The sequence below is a fragment of the Amblyraja radiata genome, chromosome 7, assembly GCF_010909765.2.
Source record: "Amblyraja radiata isolate CabotCenter1 chromosome 7, sAmbRad1.1.pri, whole genome shotgun sequence".
NCBI classification, from domain to species: Eukaryota; Metazoa; Chordata; class Chondrichthyes; order Rajiformes; family Rajidae; genus Amblyraja; species Amblyraja radiata.
The window spans coordinates 82,630,950-82,648,534 of record NC_045962.1 but is presented as its reverse complement, the minus strand read 5'-3'; the positions used below and the strand labels follow the sequence as shown (position 1 = coordinate 82,648,534).

The following is a 17,585-nucleotide window of genomic DNA, read 5'->3' as shown; positions in this document are numbered from 1 at the left end:
AAATAGGATGGCTGGGTTACAGTTTGCCAAGAAGTACTTAAAAGAGCAACCACAGTTCTGGAAAAAGGTCTTGTGGACAGATGAGACGAAGATTAACTTATATCAGAGTGTTGGCAAGAGCAAAGTATGGAGGAGAGAAGGAACTGCCAAAGATTCAAAGCATACCACCAATTCTGTGAAACACAGTGCTGGGGGTGTTATGGCCTGGGCATGTATGGCTGCTGAAGGTACTGGCTCACTTATCTTCATTGATCATGCAACTGCTGATGGTAGTAGCATAATGAATTATGAAGTGTAGAGACACATCCTATCCGCTCAAGTCCAAACAAATGCCTCAAAACTCATTGGTCAGCGGTTCATTCTACAGCAAGACAATGATCCCAAACATACTGCTAAAAGAACAAAGGAGTTTTTCAAAGCTAAAAAATGGTGAATTCTTGAGTGGCCAAGTCAATCACCCGATCTGAACCCAATTGAGCATGACTTTAATATGCTGAAGAGAAAATTGAAGGGGACTAGCCCCCAAAACAAGCACAAGCTAAAGATGGCTGCAATACAGGCCAGGCAGATCATCACCAGAGAAGACACCCAGCAACTGGTGATGTCCATGAATCACGGACTTCAAGCAGTCATTGCATGCAAAGGATATGCAATAAAATACTAAACATAACTACTTTCATTTACATTACATTGCTGTGTCCCAAACATTATAGTGCCCTGAAATGGGGGGGGGGGGGGTAACTACGTATAAACACTGCTGTAATTTCTACTTGGTAAAACCAAAATGTATAAAAATGGCCTTTATTAAAATCTGGTAACTCAAATCCACTGTACCTTAGTTGGTTAAGTGACAATAAACACGAACTTGAACTTCAACAATGTGCACTTTAACCACATGTGATTTTTTTCCAATACAAATCTCAAATTGTGCAGAACAGAGGCAAATAAATAAATGATGGGTCTTTGTCCCAAACATTATGGCACTGTAGTTCATAGGTTCCAGGAACAGAATTCAGCCATTCGTCCGATCAAGTCTACTCCCCCATTCAATCATGGCTGATCTATGTTTCCCTTTCAACTCTATTCTCCTGCTTTTGCCCCATAACCCCCAACACCTTTGTTAATCAAGAATCTGTCAATTTCCACCTTAAAAATATCCATTGACTTGGCTTCCACAGCCAGCTCTGGCAATGAATTGCACAGATTCACCACCCTCGGACTAAAGAAGTGAATTGCATCAATGGCTTTCAAGCACTTTGGGATACTAAACGACCATGCTACATTAGACACGTCTTTCTTACCCCGAGGCAACTTGGGCCGGTTGTATCTTACAGCACGAAAATAGTTTTTTTCTTCCTTACCATTTAAAATGTTGTGTGATTGAGAAGGAAGCATCTGTTCCAGTACATGGCAGACTTATTGCAGATAAGAAACTCATCGCTATATAATAATTTCTGGAACAAATGGCAATTTTGATTGATGAGGAATATGCAGCCTAGACCATCGCACAAACCAACCGCCCTTCCATTGATGTTTAGTTTTATGTGTCGCCTGGACAAGTCAGAGAACCACATAATTGAAGCCCTAATCAGCCCTCTGAAAAGCTGCTATAGATTCACTTCTAGGCTAAGACGGCATTGGTGCAATAGCTTCTATATCTTTTAGGCTAATATGCAATTTTTAATGTATTTTTGTATCTCCTTATACTGTATGATGTGTTATATGGACCTGTGTCTGAAATAAAGCTTAATAATATCTACACTTCATACTGCCTCTGCAAGGTCAGCAACATAAATCAAGGACAAGTCTCACCCCGGACACCCCCTCTTCCATCGGGCAAGAGGTACAGAAGCGTGAGAACGCACACCTCCTGATTTAGGGACAGTTTCTTCCCACATGTTATCAGGCAATTGAACCATACATTGGGTCTGCAAGCAAAGAATTTAATTGTGCCTAGGTCACATGTGCCAATAAAGTTTCCATTCCATAGTGAGCTACCATCGACTGCATTAGAGACACTCAGACTATCTTTAATCGGACTTTACCTTGTACTAAACGCTATTCCCTTTATTCTGTACCTATCTGTGCACTGTGCTTAGATTGTAATCACACATAGTCTTCCCGCTGACTGGATAGCACGCTACATAAAGCTTTTCACTTTACCTCAGTCCACATGACAATAAACTAATCGAAGCTATTAAAATCAAGTCATACGCTGGTGTTTCTCCTTTTCCACAAATTAAAACCAAAACAAGAAAATTCACATAAATACAAGTACTTCATCATTTAGTCACGCACCTTTTAAAAATTTTAAATACCTACAGTGAATCAGTTCCCCCTTAATAGATTTTTCAGTGTTCGTGTGATAGGAGCAGAATTAGGCCATTCGGCCCATCAAGTATATTCCGTCATTCAATCATGGAAGATCTACCTTTCCCTCTCAATCACGTTCTCCAGCCTTCTCCCCATAACCACAGTAACTGTAATCGTATTCTTATCATGCTCATAAATTTACATTCCAAAAGGATATTAATAATCACTAAGGTACCACATTTAAGGTTCAGACAACATTGATAATAGAAATACGTCGTTGGAGGAAGGAAAACATTGCAAAACAAACCTTGCAGAACTATAGGAGTTACATGAATATTTTATTACACAATATAACAAAGGCTTGAGGAATTGGCACAACTCAGTGACTATTACAACATGTCAGGTTTCATGTATTCTTCCACATTCTTTTCGTTTATCGTTAATTGTTATAAAACTGAAGGAGGTAGTTTTGTTTAGATTCAAGATATAGAGCAGAAACAGACCCCACGGCCCACCAAATTCGTGCTGACCAGTGCACACCATACACTAGCACTATCCTACACACTTGGGACAATTTACAATCTATTACATTGTAAAGATTCACAATTCACCTACAAACCTGTACGTCTTTGGAGTATGGGAGGAAAGCGGAGCTTCCGGGGAAAATGCTGTCACGGGGAGAACGTACAGACAGCACCCGTAGTCAGGTCTCTGGCTCTGCAAGGCAGCTACTCTGCCGCAGCACCATCTTGACGCCCATATGCAGGCAGTTATACAGTGCCCTCTATAATGTTTGGGACAAAAACCCATCATTTATTTATTTGCCTCTGTACTCCATAATTCGAGATTCGTAATAGAAAGAAATCACATGTAGTTAAAGTGCATGCCTTTTATACGCCGAAGAGAAAACTGAGGGGAACTAGCCCCCAAAACAAACATAAGCTAAAGATGGCTGCAATACAGGCCTGGCAGAGCATCACCAGAGAAGACACCCAGCAACTGGTGATGTCCATGAATCACACACTTCAAGCAGTCATTGCATGCAAAGGATATGTAAAAAAATACTAAACATGACTACTTTTATTAACATGACATTGCTGTGTCCCAAACATTATGGTGCCCTGAAATGGGGGGGGGGGACTATGTATAAACACTGCTGTAATTTCTACAAATTGTATAAAAATGGCCTTTGTTCAAATCTGACAATGTGCACTTTAGCCACGTGATTTTTTTTTCTATTACAAATCTCAAATTGTGGAGCACAGAGGCAAATAAATAAATGATGGGTCTTTGTCCCAAACATCATGGAGGGCATTGTATGGTTGCATAATTATTAGTGGCCCGTGGAAAAATAAATAGCAAGTCTATGAATGAGAAGGAATCATCTATGAATGAGAAGGACCACTGCCCAATCCATCACCAGCTCTGACCTCCCCACCATCGAAGGGATCTATCGAAGTCGCTGCCTCAAAAAGGCGGCCAACATCATCAAATACCCACACCAACCTGGCCACACACTCATTTCACCGTTGCCATTGGGAAGAAGATACAGGAGCTTGAAAACTGTAACGACCAGTTTCAGGAACAGCTTCTTCCCCACAGCAAATAAGCTCTGAACTATAAGACTATTATTGTTATTATTATTATTATTGCTCTATATTTGTTTATTTATTGAGTATGTGTGCATATGTATATAATGTACTGTGTTTACATATTCTATTGTGCTGCAGCAAGTAAGAATGTCATTGTCCTATCTGGGACATATCACAATAAACACTCTCGACTCTTTTCTGGTACATGGCTGGCATTGCTGATCCAGTATTCCACAATTAATAATTCAGAGATCATAACAGTCTAATAGTGAAAGCCAAAATGCACAACATCAACTTGAAGGTTGGGAAATGGTCATCTGCGAAGTAAATCAAAGGTTAGCCATTCTTTAGCTAAAGGAAACTACGATCACCAGTCTGGGTTTCCTATTAGCATTAACACCCTGTAGAATTGTGTTGATACTCCTCGTAGTTTAAAACTTGTGAAAATAGCCCATTACTTTGCCTATTCTGATAATTATGCTTGATCAACCCAAGAGTCTACACGCTCTGTAGCTTTAATGAGATATCTGTAATGAGACCACTAAATGAATGTGTACACAGCAAACCATGACACAAATGACCCAGAAGACACAGCCAAGAAATCAAGATGGTGAAAAGTCGTAAAGTACTTAAAAGTGGTTCAAAACCATTTTCTGCATCAGTCGTTCGAGGATACTTGCTCTCCCATTAATTAAAACTATTAACGACCATAAAATGTCATTGTATGCAGCTGAACCCAAGAATTTAAGCATACAAAAGAAAATGTAAAAAACACAGAAGCCAGAGGCAGCTTTTCAGCACCTTGTACCTGTTCCAGCATCAAGTTGAATCACAGATGATCATTTACCTTAGCACCACTTTCCTATCCAGGTAGCAAAAGTACTTTGGGAGTACTGTACCCAGAAGGGCTGCAGTGGTTTAATCACACCTGTATCCCCAAGGGCATTTAGGGATGGACAATAAATGCTGACGAGGGCCAAATCCAGAAAGATAATTAAATTTCAAAAAGCTTTGATTCCGTTAACGTTCAAAAGCCTATTGATCTTCGTCTTGAGCATACTTAACTACCGCCCCTCTTGAATAGAGAACAAGAGATTCGCCTTCACCCTCTGGGTTCCTGGCTCCACACCAAAGGCAGGGGGAACATCACATCTTCACTTGAATTGTCTATTCAGTCGTCTTTTTCCCCCCCATACTTCCATGATATCACCTTTCATTCATCTGAACTCCAGAGGGTATAGAGCTTAATCTAATAGAATAGAGGGAGGCACAGTGGCACAGCGGTAGAGTTACTGCCTTACAGCACCAGAGACCTGGGTTCGATTCTGAATGCGGGTGCCTTCTGTACGTTTGTACATTCACTCTGTGACTGCATGGGTTTTCTCCTGGTGCTCCTGCTTCCTCCCACACTCCAAAGCAAAGATCCTATAGCGGAGCAAGATGGACCACTCCTGCTAAATGCAATGGGCTGATGTGTAGTGCGCAACGGAGCGGAACGTGGGCCTTTTTTTCCATCCATTTCAGTAACCCGACCCGACTCGCAGTGTAATCAACGTTGCGGGGGAACAGTTTGTGTTAATAAATTATAATTCTGAAAATGAGAAGATTTTTACCAAAGAACTTTTGATTTTTACGAGGATGTTTCCGTAACCAGCTTTCGTCTCCGCACTAGTATCTTTGCTCCGCTATGGGATCGTTGGTGCGGAGACGGAAGCCGGTTACGGAAATGGGGCCGAAAATTACTCATGAATCTGCCCATGACCGTACTACGTCCTTTTTGTCGAGTGGGCTATCTTGCTCGCTATAGGATCTTTGCTCCAAAGAAGTAGATTGTAGGTTAATTGGCCTCTGTAGATTGTAAATTGTCGCTAGTGTGGGGAGGCTAGTGTATGGGGTGATCGCTGGTCAGCACGGACCCGGTGGGCCAACAGGCCGATTAGTGTGTTTTAAGTCTCTAGTAAACAATACCTCCCTTCATCAGTGAACATTTGGTGCACACACTTGAATTTAATTGAATACATTTTATGAACCAAATATGTATTTATACAAGGAATTTACCTTGGTGCTTTGCTCGCAAGTAACAACACGATATGCAGTAGACAATTAAAAATAAAACATTATACTTTAGAATTAAATAAAATACCAGAGCAAAAGGAGGTTACAGACTTTTGGCTGTTGAGTAGAGCTACTACTCGTGGAAAAAAAGCTGTTGTTATGTCTGGCTGTGACGGCATTGACAGTCCAGAGTCGCATTCCATGAGGTATAGGGGAGGGAGAGCTCTCCTAAAGTCTACAATCAATTCCACCGACTTAAGGGCATTGAGCTTCAGGTTGTTGCGATGGCACCAGGACGCTAGCTGTGTCACTTCCTGTCTGTAGGCAGATTCCTACCTATCCTGGATCAGTCCAATCAGGGTTGTGTTGTCCACAAACTTGAGAAGCTTGACAGAGGAGTCTGTGGAGGTGCAGTCGTTGGTGTAGAGAGAGTAAAGGAGAGGGGAGAGTATGCAGCCTTGCGGTGCTCCTATGCTGAGGATCAATGGGTCTGAGATGTGCTTTCTCAGCCTCACATGCTGCCTCCTGTCTGTCAGGAAGTTGGTGATCCACTTACAGAGGGGTTCAGGCACAGTCAACTGGGAGAGTTTGGAATGTAGTAGCTCTGGCACAATGGTGTTGAATCCAGAGTGAAAATCCACAAACAAAATCCTTGCATAGGTCCCTTGGCGGTCTAGGTGCTGGAGGATGAAGTGCAGGCCTGGATTGACTGCGTCATCCACTGATCTATTAGCCCAGTATGCAAACTGCAGGGGGTCCAGCAGGGGGTTTGTGATAATTTTCAGGTGGGCCAGCACAAGTCTTTCCAGGGTCTTCCTGATTACAGAGTTCAGTGTGACAGGCCTGTAGTCATTAAGACCAGTAATCCTTGGCTTTTTGGGTACAGTGTAGGGAGGACAAAAAGAATGAGGCAAAAACGAGTTGTGTGAACGAAATGGTGTTTATTATTGCACTGTGCTGCTTCCAACTCCAATGTGACCGGGCGTGACCCGACCTTAAATACCCCGGGTCGGACCCCATGACCCAACGCCTCCCACTCCGAGACGCTCAACTCCTCCCTCCTGAGCCGAGGGTTCGCTACCCGTAGCTATCCACCATGTACCGCCACAACGGGAACAATAGTGGAGACTTTGAAGCAGGCAGAGACAGTACAGGTTTGCAGGGACTGATTGAAAATGTCTGTGTAGACTGGTGCAAATTGGTCGGCACAGAGCTTGAGGTTAGAGGGGGAAAACATTGTCCAGTCCTTGAGATTTCCGGCTTTTCTGTCTCCTGAATAGCTTTTCTGCCTCCTCAATTGCTAGTGATGGAGAAGTGGCTAGACTGATGGGCAGCAAGAAAGCGGTGGGAAGTGGACGTGGGTCCAGTCTTTGCAGACTGGAGTCAGGCTGGAAGTGGTTGTGAAGTGGTGATTGGGGAGGAGTGGGTGGGGGAGATACCGGGGTTATGTTTTTGTCTATGGAGAATTCATTCAGGTCGTTGGTCAGCTGACGATTGTCCAAGGAGCGGGGGGGGGGGGGGTTACCTCTTGTAGCTGGTGATTTCTTGCAAGCCCTTCCACACAGAAGAGTCATTAGCTGAGAACTTGCTCCTCAACTTCTCAGAGTACCTTTCCTTGGCAGCTCTGATTCCTCTTCTCAGCTTGTACTTGGCCTGCCTGTAGAGGTCTGCATCCCCGCTGCTGTAGACCTCATCTTTAGATTGGCGGAGCTGTCCGAGTTCTCCTGTAAACGAAGGCTTGTCATTGTTGAACCAGGTCCAGGTCCTAGTGGGAATGCAACTCTCCTCACAAAAGCTGACATATGATGTCACAGTGTCTATATATTCACCGAGGCTTGAGGTTGCTTCCATGAACACATTCCAATCTGTGCAGACAAAGCAGGACTGTAGGTTTTCAATGCCCTCGCTTGTCCACTTTTTGATTGCTCTGACCACAGGCTTAGCAGATTTTAGTCGGAATAAGGTGAACTAAACAATGATCAGAAAGTCCCAGAGCCGCATGGGGAACAGAGCGATATGCATTCCTGATTGTTGTAAAACAATGATCAAGTGTTCTCTCCCCTCTGGTGGGGCAGGTAGTGATGTCTGTATTTTGGAAGCTCTCGGCTGAGGTTAACCTTGTTAAAATCTCCCAAAACAATGACCATGGAGTCCAGGAAATCACTTTATAGCAAATAAGTTCTTCCTTGGAAAGGACAGCTAGTCCTCTATTCTAGCACTGAAGGATTAGCTCCTGTACAGTAGTCTATCCTATTGTACTAGGATACAGTAGTTATCCAACATCACAAGTCAAAACAGTATTGCAATTATACTCTAGCAGGGTACTGTTACAACCATAGGAAAATGTCTGCTCTTGTACTCAAATCCGTTTGCCATTAAACGCAATGTACCACTAGCCTTTGCAATAAAAGTAATTGTGCAACTTGCATTTCTATTAAAGGCCATTGATTAAATTAGATTAGATTAGATTTGTTTATTGTCATTCAGACCTTTCGGTCGGAACGAAATTTCGTTTCCCTGCAGTCATACATATAATAAAAAATGACAAAAACACACAATCAACACAAATTTAACATCCACCACAGTGAGTTCACCAAACACCTCCTCACTGTGGTGGAAGGCAAAATCTTAAAGTCTCTGTCTCTTCCCTCTTTGTTCTTCCTCTGCGCCGAGGCGATCCAGGCTCCAGATGTTGTGACCCCACCAGAAGCAGATTTACAATCACATATTACAATTGCTCCATAATCTCTATTCTACAGTAACATTTCTTCACAAAACATTACTCCCTTATGAATTGGTACACTGTAAATGGCTCGATTGTTACGATGCATTGTCTTTCCACTGACTGGACAGCACGTAACAAAAGCTTTTCACTGTTACAAGGTGCACGTGACAATAAACGAAACTGAATTGAACTCATTTTGTCCTATTATATTGTTGACCATTCACTGGGCCTGTCTCGACCCCTCACTGCATTCTTCTTGCCACAGTTCTGTGTACCATCTGCAAACTTTGATGCAACATTGAGGCAGAAGAAACTGCAAATGCTGGAATTTTGAGCAAAACAATGTGACTCAAGAAGATATATATAGATCCATGCGACCACTGATCGCACTCCACCAGCCAGAATATCTTCCTTTCACCACAACCCTCTGTCTTCCATGAATACGCCAGTTCTGAATCCATATGACCAACTGACTGTAAATCCTGCATATCTTAATCTTCCGGACCAGCCTCCCATTCGGGATCATATCAAAAGCCTTACTAAAATCCATGTATACAACATCCTTGCTTCGTCGATCTCCAGATGCAAGCATTTAGCAGAAATGGAAAAGTTGAGAGCAATAACAGTATGATTTGCTGATGATATTAGTAAGGACTGTCATGAGATTGATGCAGACAACAAGTAGCTGCAAAAGAGAAAACATGAGATAAAGAGTTTGCTGATTTATGCAGAAAAAGTATGGAATTTAATATTTAGGAAACCAGGATTGTAGGGCTACAGAGCACAAATAATGGCTGTGGAGAGGATGTTTCCACTTGTGGGAGAGACTAGGACCTGAGGTCATAGCCTCAGAATTAAAGGATGTTCCTGTAAGAAGGAGATGAGGAGGATTTTTTTTTATTCAGAGGGTGGCGAATCTGTGGAATTCATTGTCACTGAAGGCTGTGGATGCCAAGTCTATGGATATTTTTACGGCAGAGGTAGATAGATTCTTGATTAGCACGGGTGTCAGGGGTTATGGGGAGAAGGCAGGAGAATTGCGTTAGGAGGGAGAGATAGATCAGCCATGATGGAATGGTGGAGTAGAGTCAAGTCAAGAGTCCAGAGAGTTTTATTGTCATGTGTCCCAGATAGGACAATGAAATTCTTACTTGCTGCAGCACAACAGAATATGTAAACATAATACAGAACGGGAGATAAAGCTCAGTATAGACCATATAGACACACCTATGACATGGACAATGGTTGGGACGATGCCCTGAAAGGTTTTGCAAATAAGAATTCTACACAATAGCCGATTCATAATGATAATTTTTTACCTCTCCTCAGGTACTGCCCAACCTGTGGTACTTCCAATATTATATCACCAGCACTTCCCCAATACCTTCTCTTCTTAGGCAGTTCCTTGGGTTGAGAATAGTGTTTCCTCGATGGCCTGCTTGCCTTCATCGGTCAGGGAAGCGAGTACAAGAGTCAGGAAGTCATGTTGCAGCATTGTAGGACTTTGGCTACGCTGCATTTGGAGTAGTGTGTGCACTTCTGGTCACTTCATTACAGAAAGGATGTGGAGGCTTTGGAGAGGGACTGAAAATGTTTACCAGAATGCTGCCTGGATTAGAGGGTATTATTAGCTACACTCTAGAATTTTTGGAGGCTCATCGGAGAACTGATAGAATTATATACAATTATACAAGCATAGATAGGGTAGACAGTCAGAACCGTTTTCCCTAGAGAAGACTAGAGAACATAGCTTCAAGGTGAGAGAGGCAAAGTTTAAAGGATATGAGGAGCAAGTTTTTTAGAATCAAATACACAGGACAAGATGTTAAGAAGTCCCTTTTGCCAATAGGTGGGGAGCATTTCACGACATTCGTTGATTGTTGAGAGTGGTAGACGCTCCACATCGGTGGGGGGGCGGGGTATACGTACATCTTGGCCTGGGTAACCTTCAGGACAGTTGGGCACAGGACACTTTTTAGTATTTTAGATGGTGGTGGAGGCAGATACGATAGTGCTGTTTGAGAGTCCTTCAGATAGGCACATGGATATGCAGGGACATTGGCGGTTATGGATCACGTGCAGGCAGAAGAGATTAGTTTCTCCCTTCATAGATGCTTCCTGACCTGCTGAGTTACACCAGCACCTAGTCTCCTTTGTTGTAAACCAACAGCTGCATTTCCTTGTTTCTAGAGATCAGTTTAACTTGGCATTGTGTTCAGCATGGATAATGTGGGCCGATTGGCTTGCTCGTCTGCTGTAATGTTCTATGTTCAGTTCTGTGCGTTTCATGGTAGCAGAAGCATCCTATATGGAAACCAAAGATTTTGCCACAACTGGGGCACTAAGCATGGTGTTTGAAACAGGGCTGTGGAGTTGGAGTCGGATTCGTCGTCGTTGTTGTAATTTTGGTGCTGCAGGAGTCGGAGTGGGTAAAAAAAAGTCCCGACTCAGACCGCAATAAAAATTTCAGACAATGTAAATCGGAAAAAATCCCACTTTTTAAACATAACCCGCACGTTCCCGTTTAAACATGGGAAGGCAGACTTTTGATGCTAAACTAATGGAATTTAAGCAAGATTTTCTTGGTGATTAAAAAGTAGAGAAATATGATTGGTCATCTAAACTTACAGTACAAGAAGTCATCCCTGCTTATCCAGAAATAGTAAAATTTGCAACTATGACAGTAACAGCCAAACCACCCACTCAGGTTAGCGTGGAGAGACTGTTCGACACACTGAACATAATTAAATCAGATTTAAGGGCTTCAATGAAAGAGGATCTGGCAGAAGCAATTCTGTTCCAAAGGACAATTTATTAATACATTTTAGACATTTTTGTAGCAAACTTAACAACCTAAGCATTTAGTTTTAATTTCTATTGCACTTGAGAATGTTTTTGTCATAATTTAGCCATTTAGCTCATACCTGTGGCCTAGGTTTAATACATTTTGTGGTAATGCTTCTATAATTTTTATTTAATTCAATTGAATGTTAATTTTGTCATAGTCCTATATGTAACTTTTTTTTCTTTTAGCATAATGAATTGGTTTTGTTTTTCAAGAATAAACAATAAAAACCACATTAGCATAACTACAACCATTAGACTCAAACATTAAAGGACATGGGTTTAAAAGGTAGCCTGATGATTCATGTAGTTCTTATGAAATGGCATCTTGTGTAATGTCATCATAGCAGATTTAGAATTATTATACCTACGGGTGGGGGTCGGAGTCGGAGTTGGAGTCGGATACACAAGAAATCAAGGAGTCGGAGTTGGAGTCATATGTTTGGGATATTGACTCCACAGCCTTGGTTTGAAACACAGTTCATTTCTTCAACTCCACGTGTTAACATCAGAGATTGGAGATGCTCTGAACCTTTCTGGATGTTCCTACTCAGATCCGAGCTGTCACAGGTCAGACATTCCAATGCGTGGATGCTACAATCTTTTGATGGCGAATTGGAGAACATCCTCGAAACATTTATTCTGTCCTTCTGGTAATCTCTTACTGTGACGGATTTCAGAGTAGTAGGCCAGTTTCAGAAGTCTAGCATCTGATATGGAAATACCTCAGAGCACAGATTAGATCAGATTAAGCTTGATCAGAGTCCCATTGCTGCAGATGGAGGCCTGAAAATAGACACTGAATGGCAAAACAACGAATATGGACAATTTTGCACAGGCAGCTTTATTTGCAGAGCTCCAATGCTCTAACGTTTCCGCAGGGTTTTGAAGTCTTGGTCTTCAAATGTACTTTTCTTAAATGAGCAAACTCTGTGCTGATGCAGTGCACTTGCTGATGAATTAAGAGTGATACAGCGTGGAAACAGGCCCCTCGGCCCAATCTCCCCACACCAACCAACAGGTCCCATCTATACGAGTTCCACCTGATTGCTCTTGGCCCATATCCCTCGAAACCTGTCCGGTCCATTATATCACTGAGATTAGCCATCAAGAATTTTTTTATAGTCACATGGAGACGGAAACAAGGAAACAAAACGAAACAATGAAATTCTTACTTCCAGCAGCACAGCAGATATGTAAACATAGCACACAGTAGACAATGAGCAACAAAGGGAAGTTCAATAGTAAAACAAAGAGACAAGTTAGTGCAATATAGTCCCGTCCCCCACCTTCTCTCTCCCCCTGTGGTGTGGGTCTGCTGTCTCTGTTGATGTTGGCTGCTGACATAGAGAAAGTAATCCACGTCTTCCAAAGTTCTTTTGCGGAGTGTGAATGTCAGGGTCAATTTTTGGCAGTGCAGGCAGTGTGGTGAAGGACATGTGTCTTCTATTCAGCGAAATGCTTCACCAATGATGAACTTTCAGTTTAGTTTAGTTTAGTTTATTGTCGTGTGCCGAACAGTTTTTTGTGTGCTGCCCAGCCAGCAGAAAGACAGTACACGATTACAATCGACCCATTTACAGTGTATCATAGTTAAAGTAAGAAATGTTGCTGTATGAGTAGAGATTTAAGAGTGTGGAGCGATTATAAGATGTGATTGGAGATCTGCTACCGTGGCAAGCACGCAAATAGTCGCCTGGGTTGGGTGTCATCTTGGAAGCAGAACTGGAACTCGGGGTCCAGGTGTGCGCATGTGCAGGTGTCGTCCGAGTTCTGTAACTCAGTTCCACAGATGGGCATGAGACGCAGGCATGCCTACCTTGTTCACTTTCCTTACACAAACAGATCAGCCTAACAACAAACCCTTGGATCCATTTTCTTGGCTGCAACAATTTTAATGACCATGCAATATTTGAGAAAGTTACTCCAAGAATATTTTAAGATGAAAATAATTAGCCCTGTTGGCTTACTTTAGGGGGTGGGAATTAATTTAGTTGCTTGACTTTCAGCACACGAAACATACCAAGCTCTAAAAACAGCAAAAATGATAATATGACTGTAGATACAAGACACCAGAACACAAGCAAAAACGGTTCCAACCCAACCACTATAAACACCACAGGCATGAGACAGGAAACAACTGAAAAAAGAGGAAGCGATGGGATTCCAAGGAGCAACACCCCAGGCAGGGGTAAAAGCGGGCAGATTTTTTTTGATAATTGTACCTTGAAATGGCACTGTTTTCATGCCTATTTACCCTTAATTTATACTGTAATTTTTTTTTATTATACCGTAAAATAACACATTTTACTTGCTTATCATTTCTTAATTTACACAAAAATGTGATAATCATATCTTAAAATGATACCAACTCCTTGCTTGTTTATACTTAAGTCATATTGAAAATATTTTATATTACACCTACACATACTTGCAACACGATACCTGTTCCTTGCTTGGATGGAGAGTGCACATATACGTACCAAGGCCGTACAGTTGCAGTGTGAGCGTTGTGTACGTAACTCTGTGCTCCCCACCCCAACCCCTGTACGGTAAGTCTAGGGGACAGAGGAAAACCGCTACTCTACATGTGCGGAGCCGAGTGCTAGCCGTAGCGATTTGCATGCAAGATTTGCATGCTAAGACGATCGGCCCGCACCAGCGTACACGCTTTCCGCTAAAATAGACTCCGCAGATTTCCACGCACTCAACCATTGGAGCAACTGCTCACTGTCACTGCCCAGTCCATCATCGGCTCTGATCTTCCTTCCATCGAGGGGATTTATCGCAGTCGCTGCCTCAAAAAGGCTGGCAGTATCAACAAAGACCCACACCATCCTGGCCACACACTCATCTCCCTGCTACCTTCAGGTAGAAGGTACAGGAGCCCGAAGATTGCAACAACCAGGTTCAGGAATAGCTACTTCCCCACAGCCATTAAACCTGGCTCGGACAAAACTCTGATTATTAATAACCCATTTTCTGTTATTTGCACTTTATCAGTTATTTATTCATGTGCGTATATATTTATATTATGGTATATGGACACACTTATCTGTTTTGTAGTAAATGCCTACTATGTTCTGTGTGCTGAAGCAAAGCAAGAATTTCATTGTCCTATACAGGGACACATGACAATAAACTCACTTGAACTTGAACATTACCCCAACCTCTTTACCCCCCCACCCCCAAACATACACACACACACTACCACCCCCTCCATTACCCTCCTACTCCATTGCCCCCCAAACCTCATTACCCACCCAGTCCATTACCCCCTCCCATTATCTCCCTACTTCACACCCCTCTCCCATACACCCCCTCCCCCGTACCTTTGGTGTCCATGAGCCATGTGAAGAGGAAGCAGGGCGCGAAGCCGATGGGCCCCCACAGCACCAGCAGGCTGATGTCGCGGGTGGTGAAGCCCAGGGCGCGGCGGGCCGAGTTCTGGATCGGCCCCCACGAGTTCCACACCAGGCCCTGCACGAAGCCGAGCAGCGAGAAGATGCCGAGCACCAGCCAGCGGCGCCCGAACACGCGGTTGCTGCCGTATGCCTGGCAGGGCGGCGGGCCGAGCAGCGGCCTCCTCTCCTCCTCCTCCGCCGCCCACATCGCGGGCGGCACTGACTGACTGACTGACTAGCGAGCGAGCGAGGCGGACAGGCCGCCCGTTGCCCCGGGTTACCCGCGGCCTGCTCGTTCCCCGGCACCACCAGCCACCGCTGAGCATGCGCACCCTCACACCGCCGCCGACAACAACCTCAAAGAGCTGACCGGGCCGTGCTATGACGTCACGGCACCGCTGTGGCGTCGGCCGCTAAATCCTTGCTTTAATTTACCGATGACGGTGTGATCGCAGGTTCAAATCTCGGCTGGTACATTGATTCACTCAACAAAAGTGTAGACTCAAACAATAAGTGTAGGAAGGAATATGAAGGAACTGCAGATAGATGCTGGTTTGAACCGATGCAGACACAAAATTCTGGAGTAACTCAGCAGTTTTGGTCTCCTAATTTGAGGAAGGACATTCTTGCTATTTTTTCACACAGAGAGTGGTGAATCGCTGGAACTCCCTGCCACAGAGGGTAGTCGAGGCCAGTTCATTGGCTATATTTAAGAGGGAGTTAGATGTGGCCCTTGTGGCTAAGGGGATCAGAGGGTATGGAGAGAAGGCAGGTACGGGATACTGAGTTGGATGATCAGCCATGATCATATTGAATGGCGGTGCAGGCTCGAAGGGCCGAATGGCCTGCTCCTGCACCTAATTTCTATGTTTCTATGTTTCTATTAGGGAGTGCAGCATAGGTTCACCAAGTTAATTCCCGGGATGGCGGGACTGACATATGATGAAAGAATGGATCGGCTGATCTTATATTCACTGGAATTTAAGGGCCTGGGTTGGAGTTTGTAAAATGTGTGCAGGATAGTTTTTTGCAGCAATACATAGAAGTACCTACTAGAGAAGGGGCGGTGCTGGACCTCCTGTTAGGAAATGAGACGGGTCAGGTGGCAGAGGTATGCGTTGGGAAACAGTTCGGGACCAGTGATCACAATACCGTTAGTTTCAATATAATTATGGAGAGGGTCAGAACTGGATCTAGGGTTGAGATTTTTGATTGGAGAAAGGCTAACTTTGAGGAGATGCGAAAGGATTTTAAAATAGTAAATTGGGACAGTTTGTTTTATGGGAAAGATGTGGAAGAGAAATGGAGGACATTTAAAGGTGAAATTTTAAGAGTACAGAATCTTTATGTCCCTGTTCGGTTGAAAGGAAATAGTAAAAATTGGAAAGAGCCCTGGTTTTCAAGGGAAATTGGACACTTGGTTCGGAAAAAGAGAGAGTTCTACAATAATTATAGGCAGCATGGAGTAAATGAGGTGCTTGAGGAGTATAAGGAATGTAAAAAGAATCTTAAGAAAGAAATTAGAAAAGCTAAAAGAAGATATGAGGTTGCTTTGGCAAGTAAGGTGAAAGTAAATCCAAAGGGTTTCTACAGCTATATTAATAGCAAAAGGATAACGAGGGATAAAATTGGTCCATTAGAGAGTGGACAGCTATCTGCAGAGCCAAAAGAGATGGGGGAGATATTGAACAATTTCTTTTCTTTGTATTCACCAAGGAGAAGGATATTGAATTATGTGAGGTAAGGGAAACAAGTAGAGTAGCTATGGAAACTATGAGATTCAAAGAAGAGGAAGTACTGACACTTTTGAGAAATATAAAAGTGGATAAGTCTCCAGATCCGGACAGGATATTCCTAGGACATTGAGGGAAGTTAGTGTAGAAATAGCAGGGGCTATGACAGAAATATTTCAAATGTCATTAGAAACGGGAATAGTGCCGGAGGATTGGCGTACTGCGCATGTTGTTCCATTGTTTAAAAAGGGTTCTAAGAGTAAACCTAGCAATTATAGGCCTGTTAGTTTGACGTCAGTGGTGGGCAAATTAATGGAAAGGATACTTAGAGATAATATATATAAGCATCTGGATAAACAGGGTCTGATTAGGAACAGTCAACATGGATTTGTGCGTGGAAGGTCATGTTTGACTAATCTTCTTGAATTTTTTGAAGAGGTTACTCGGGAAATTGATGAGGGTAAAGCAGTGGATGTTGTATATATGGACTTCAGTAAGGCCTTTGACAAGGTTTCTCACGGAAGGTTGGTTAAGAAGGTTCAATTGTTGGGTATTAATGGTGGAGTAGCAAGATGGATTCAACAGTGGCTGAATGGGAGATGCCAGAGAGTAATGGTGGATGGTTGTTTGTCAGGTTGGAGGCCAGTGACTAGTGGGGTGCCACAGGGATCTGTGTTGGGTCCACTGTTGTTTGTCATGTACATCAATGATCTGGATGATGGTATGGTAAATTGGATTAGTAAGTATGCAGATGATACTAAGATAGGTGGGGTTGTGGATAATGAAGTAGATTTTCAAAGTCTACAGAGAGATTTATGCCAGTTGGAAGAGTGGGCTGAAAGATGGCAGATGGAGTTTAATGCTGATAAGTGTGAGGTGCTACATCTTGGCAGGACAAATCAAAATAGGACGTACATGG

At 43.1% G+C, this 17,585-nt stretch overlaps 1 protein-coding gene across 1 annotated transcript in view; it reads right to left on the bottom strand.

Moving 5' to 3' along the window:
* The window catches only part of slc49a4 (solute carrier family 49 member 4), a 90,814-nt gene extending 75,542 nt beyond the window's left edge, over positions 1-15,272 (bottom strand). The window contains exon 1 of the mRNA XM_033024862.1: positions 14,862-15,272. Coding sequence (XP_032880753.1) covers positions 14,862-15,141 — 280 coding nt within the window. The 5' untranslated portion in view covers positions 15,142-15,272. The remainder of the gene's footprint in view (positions 1-14,861) is intronic.
* Positions 15,273-17,585: the final 2,313 nt, after the last annotated feature.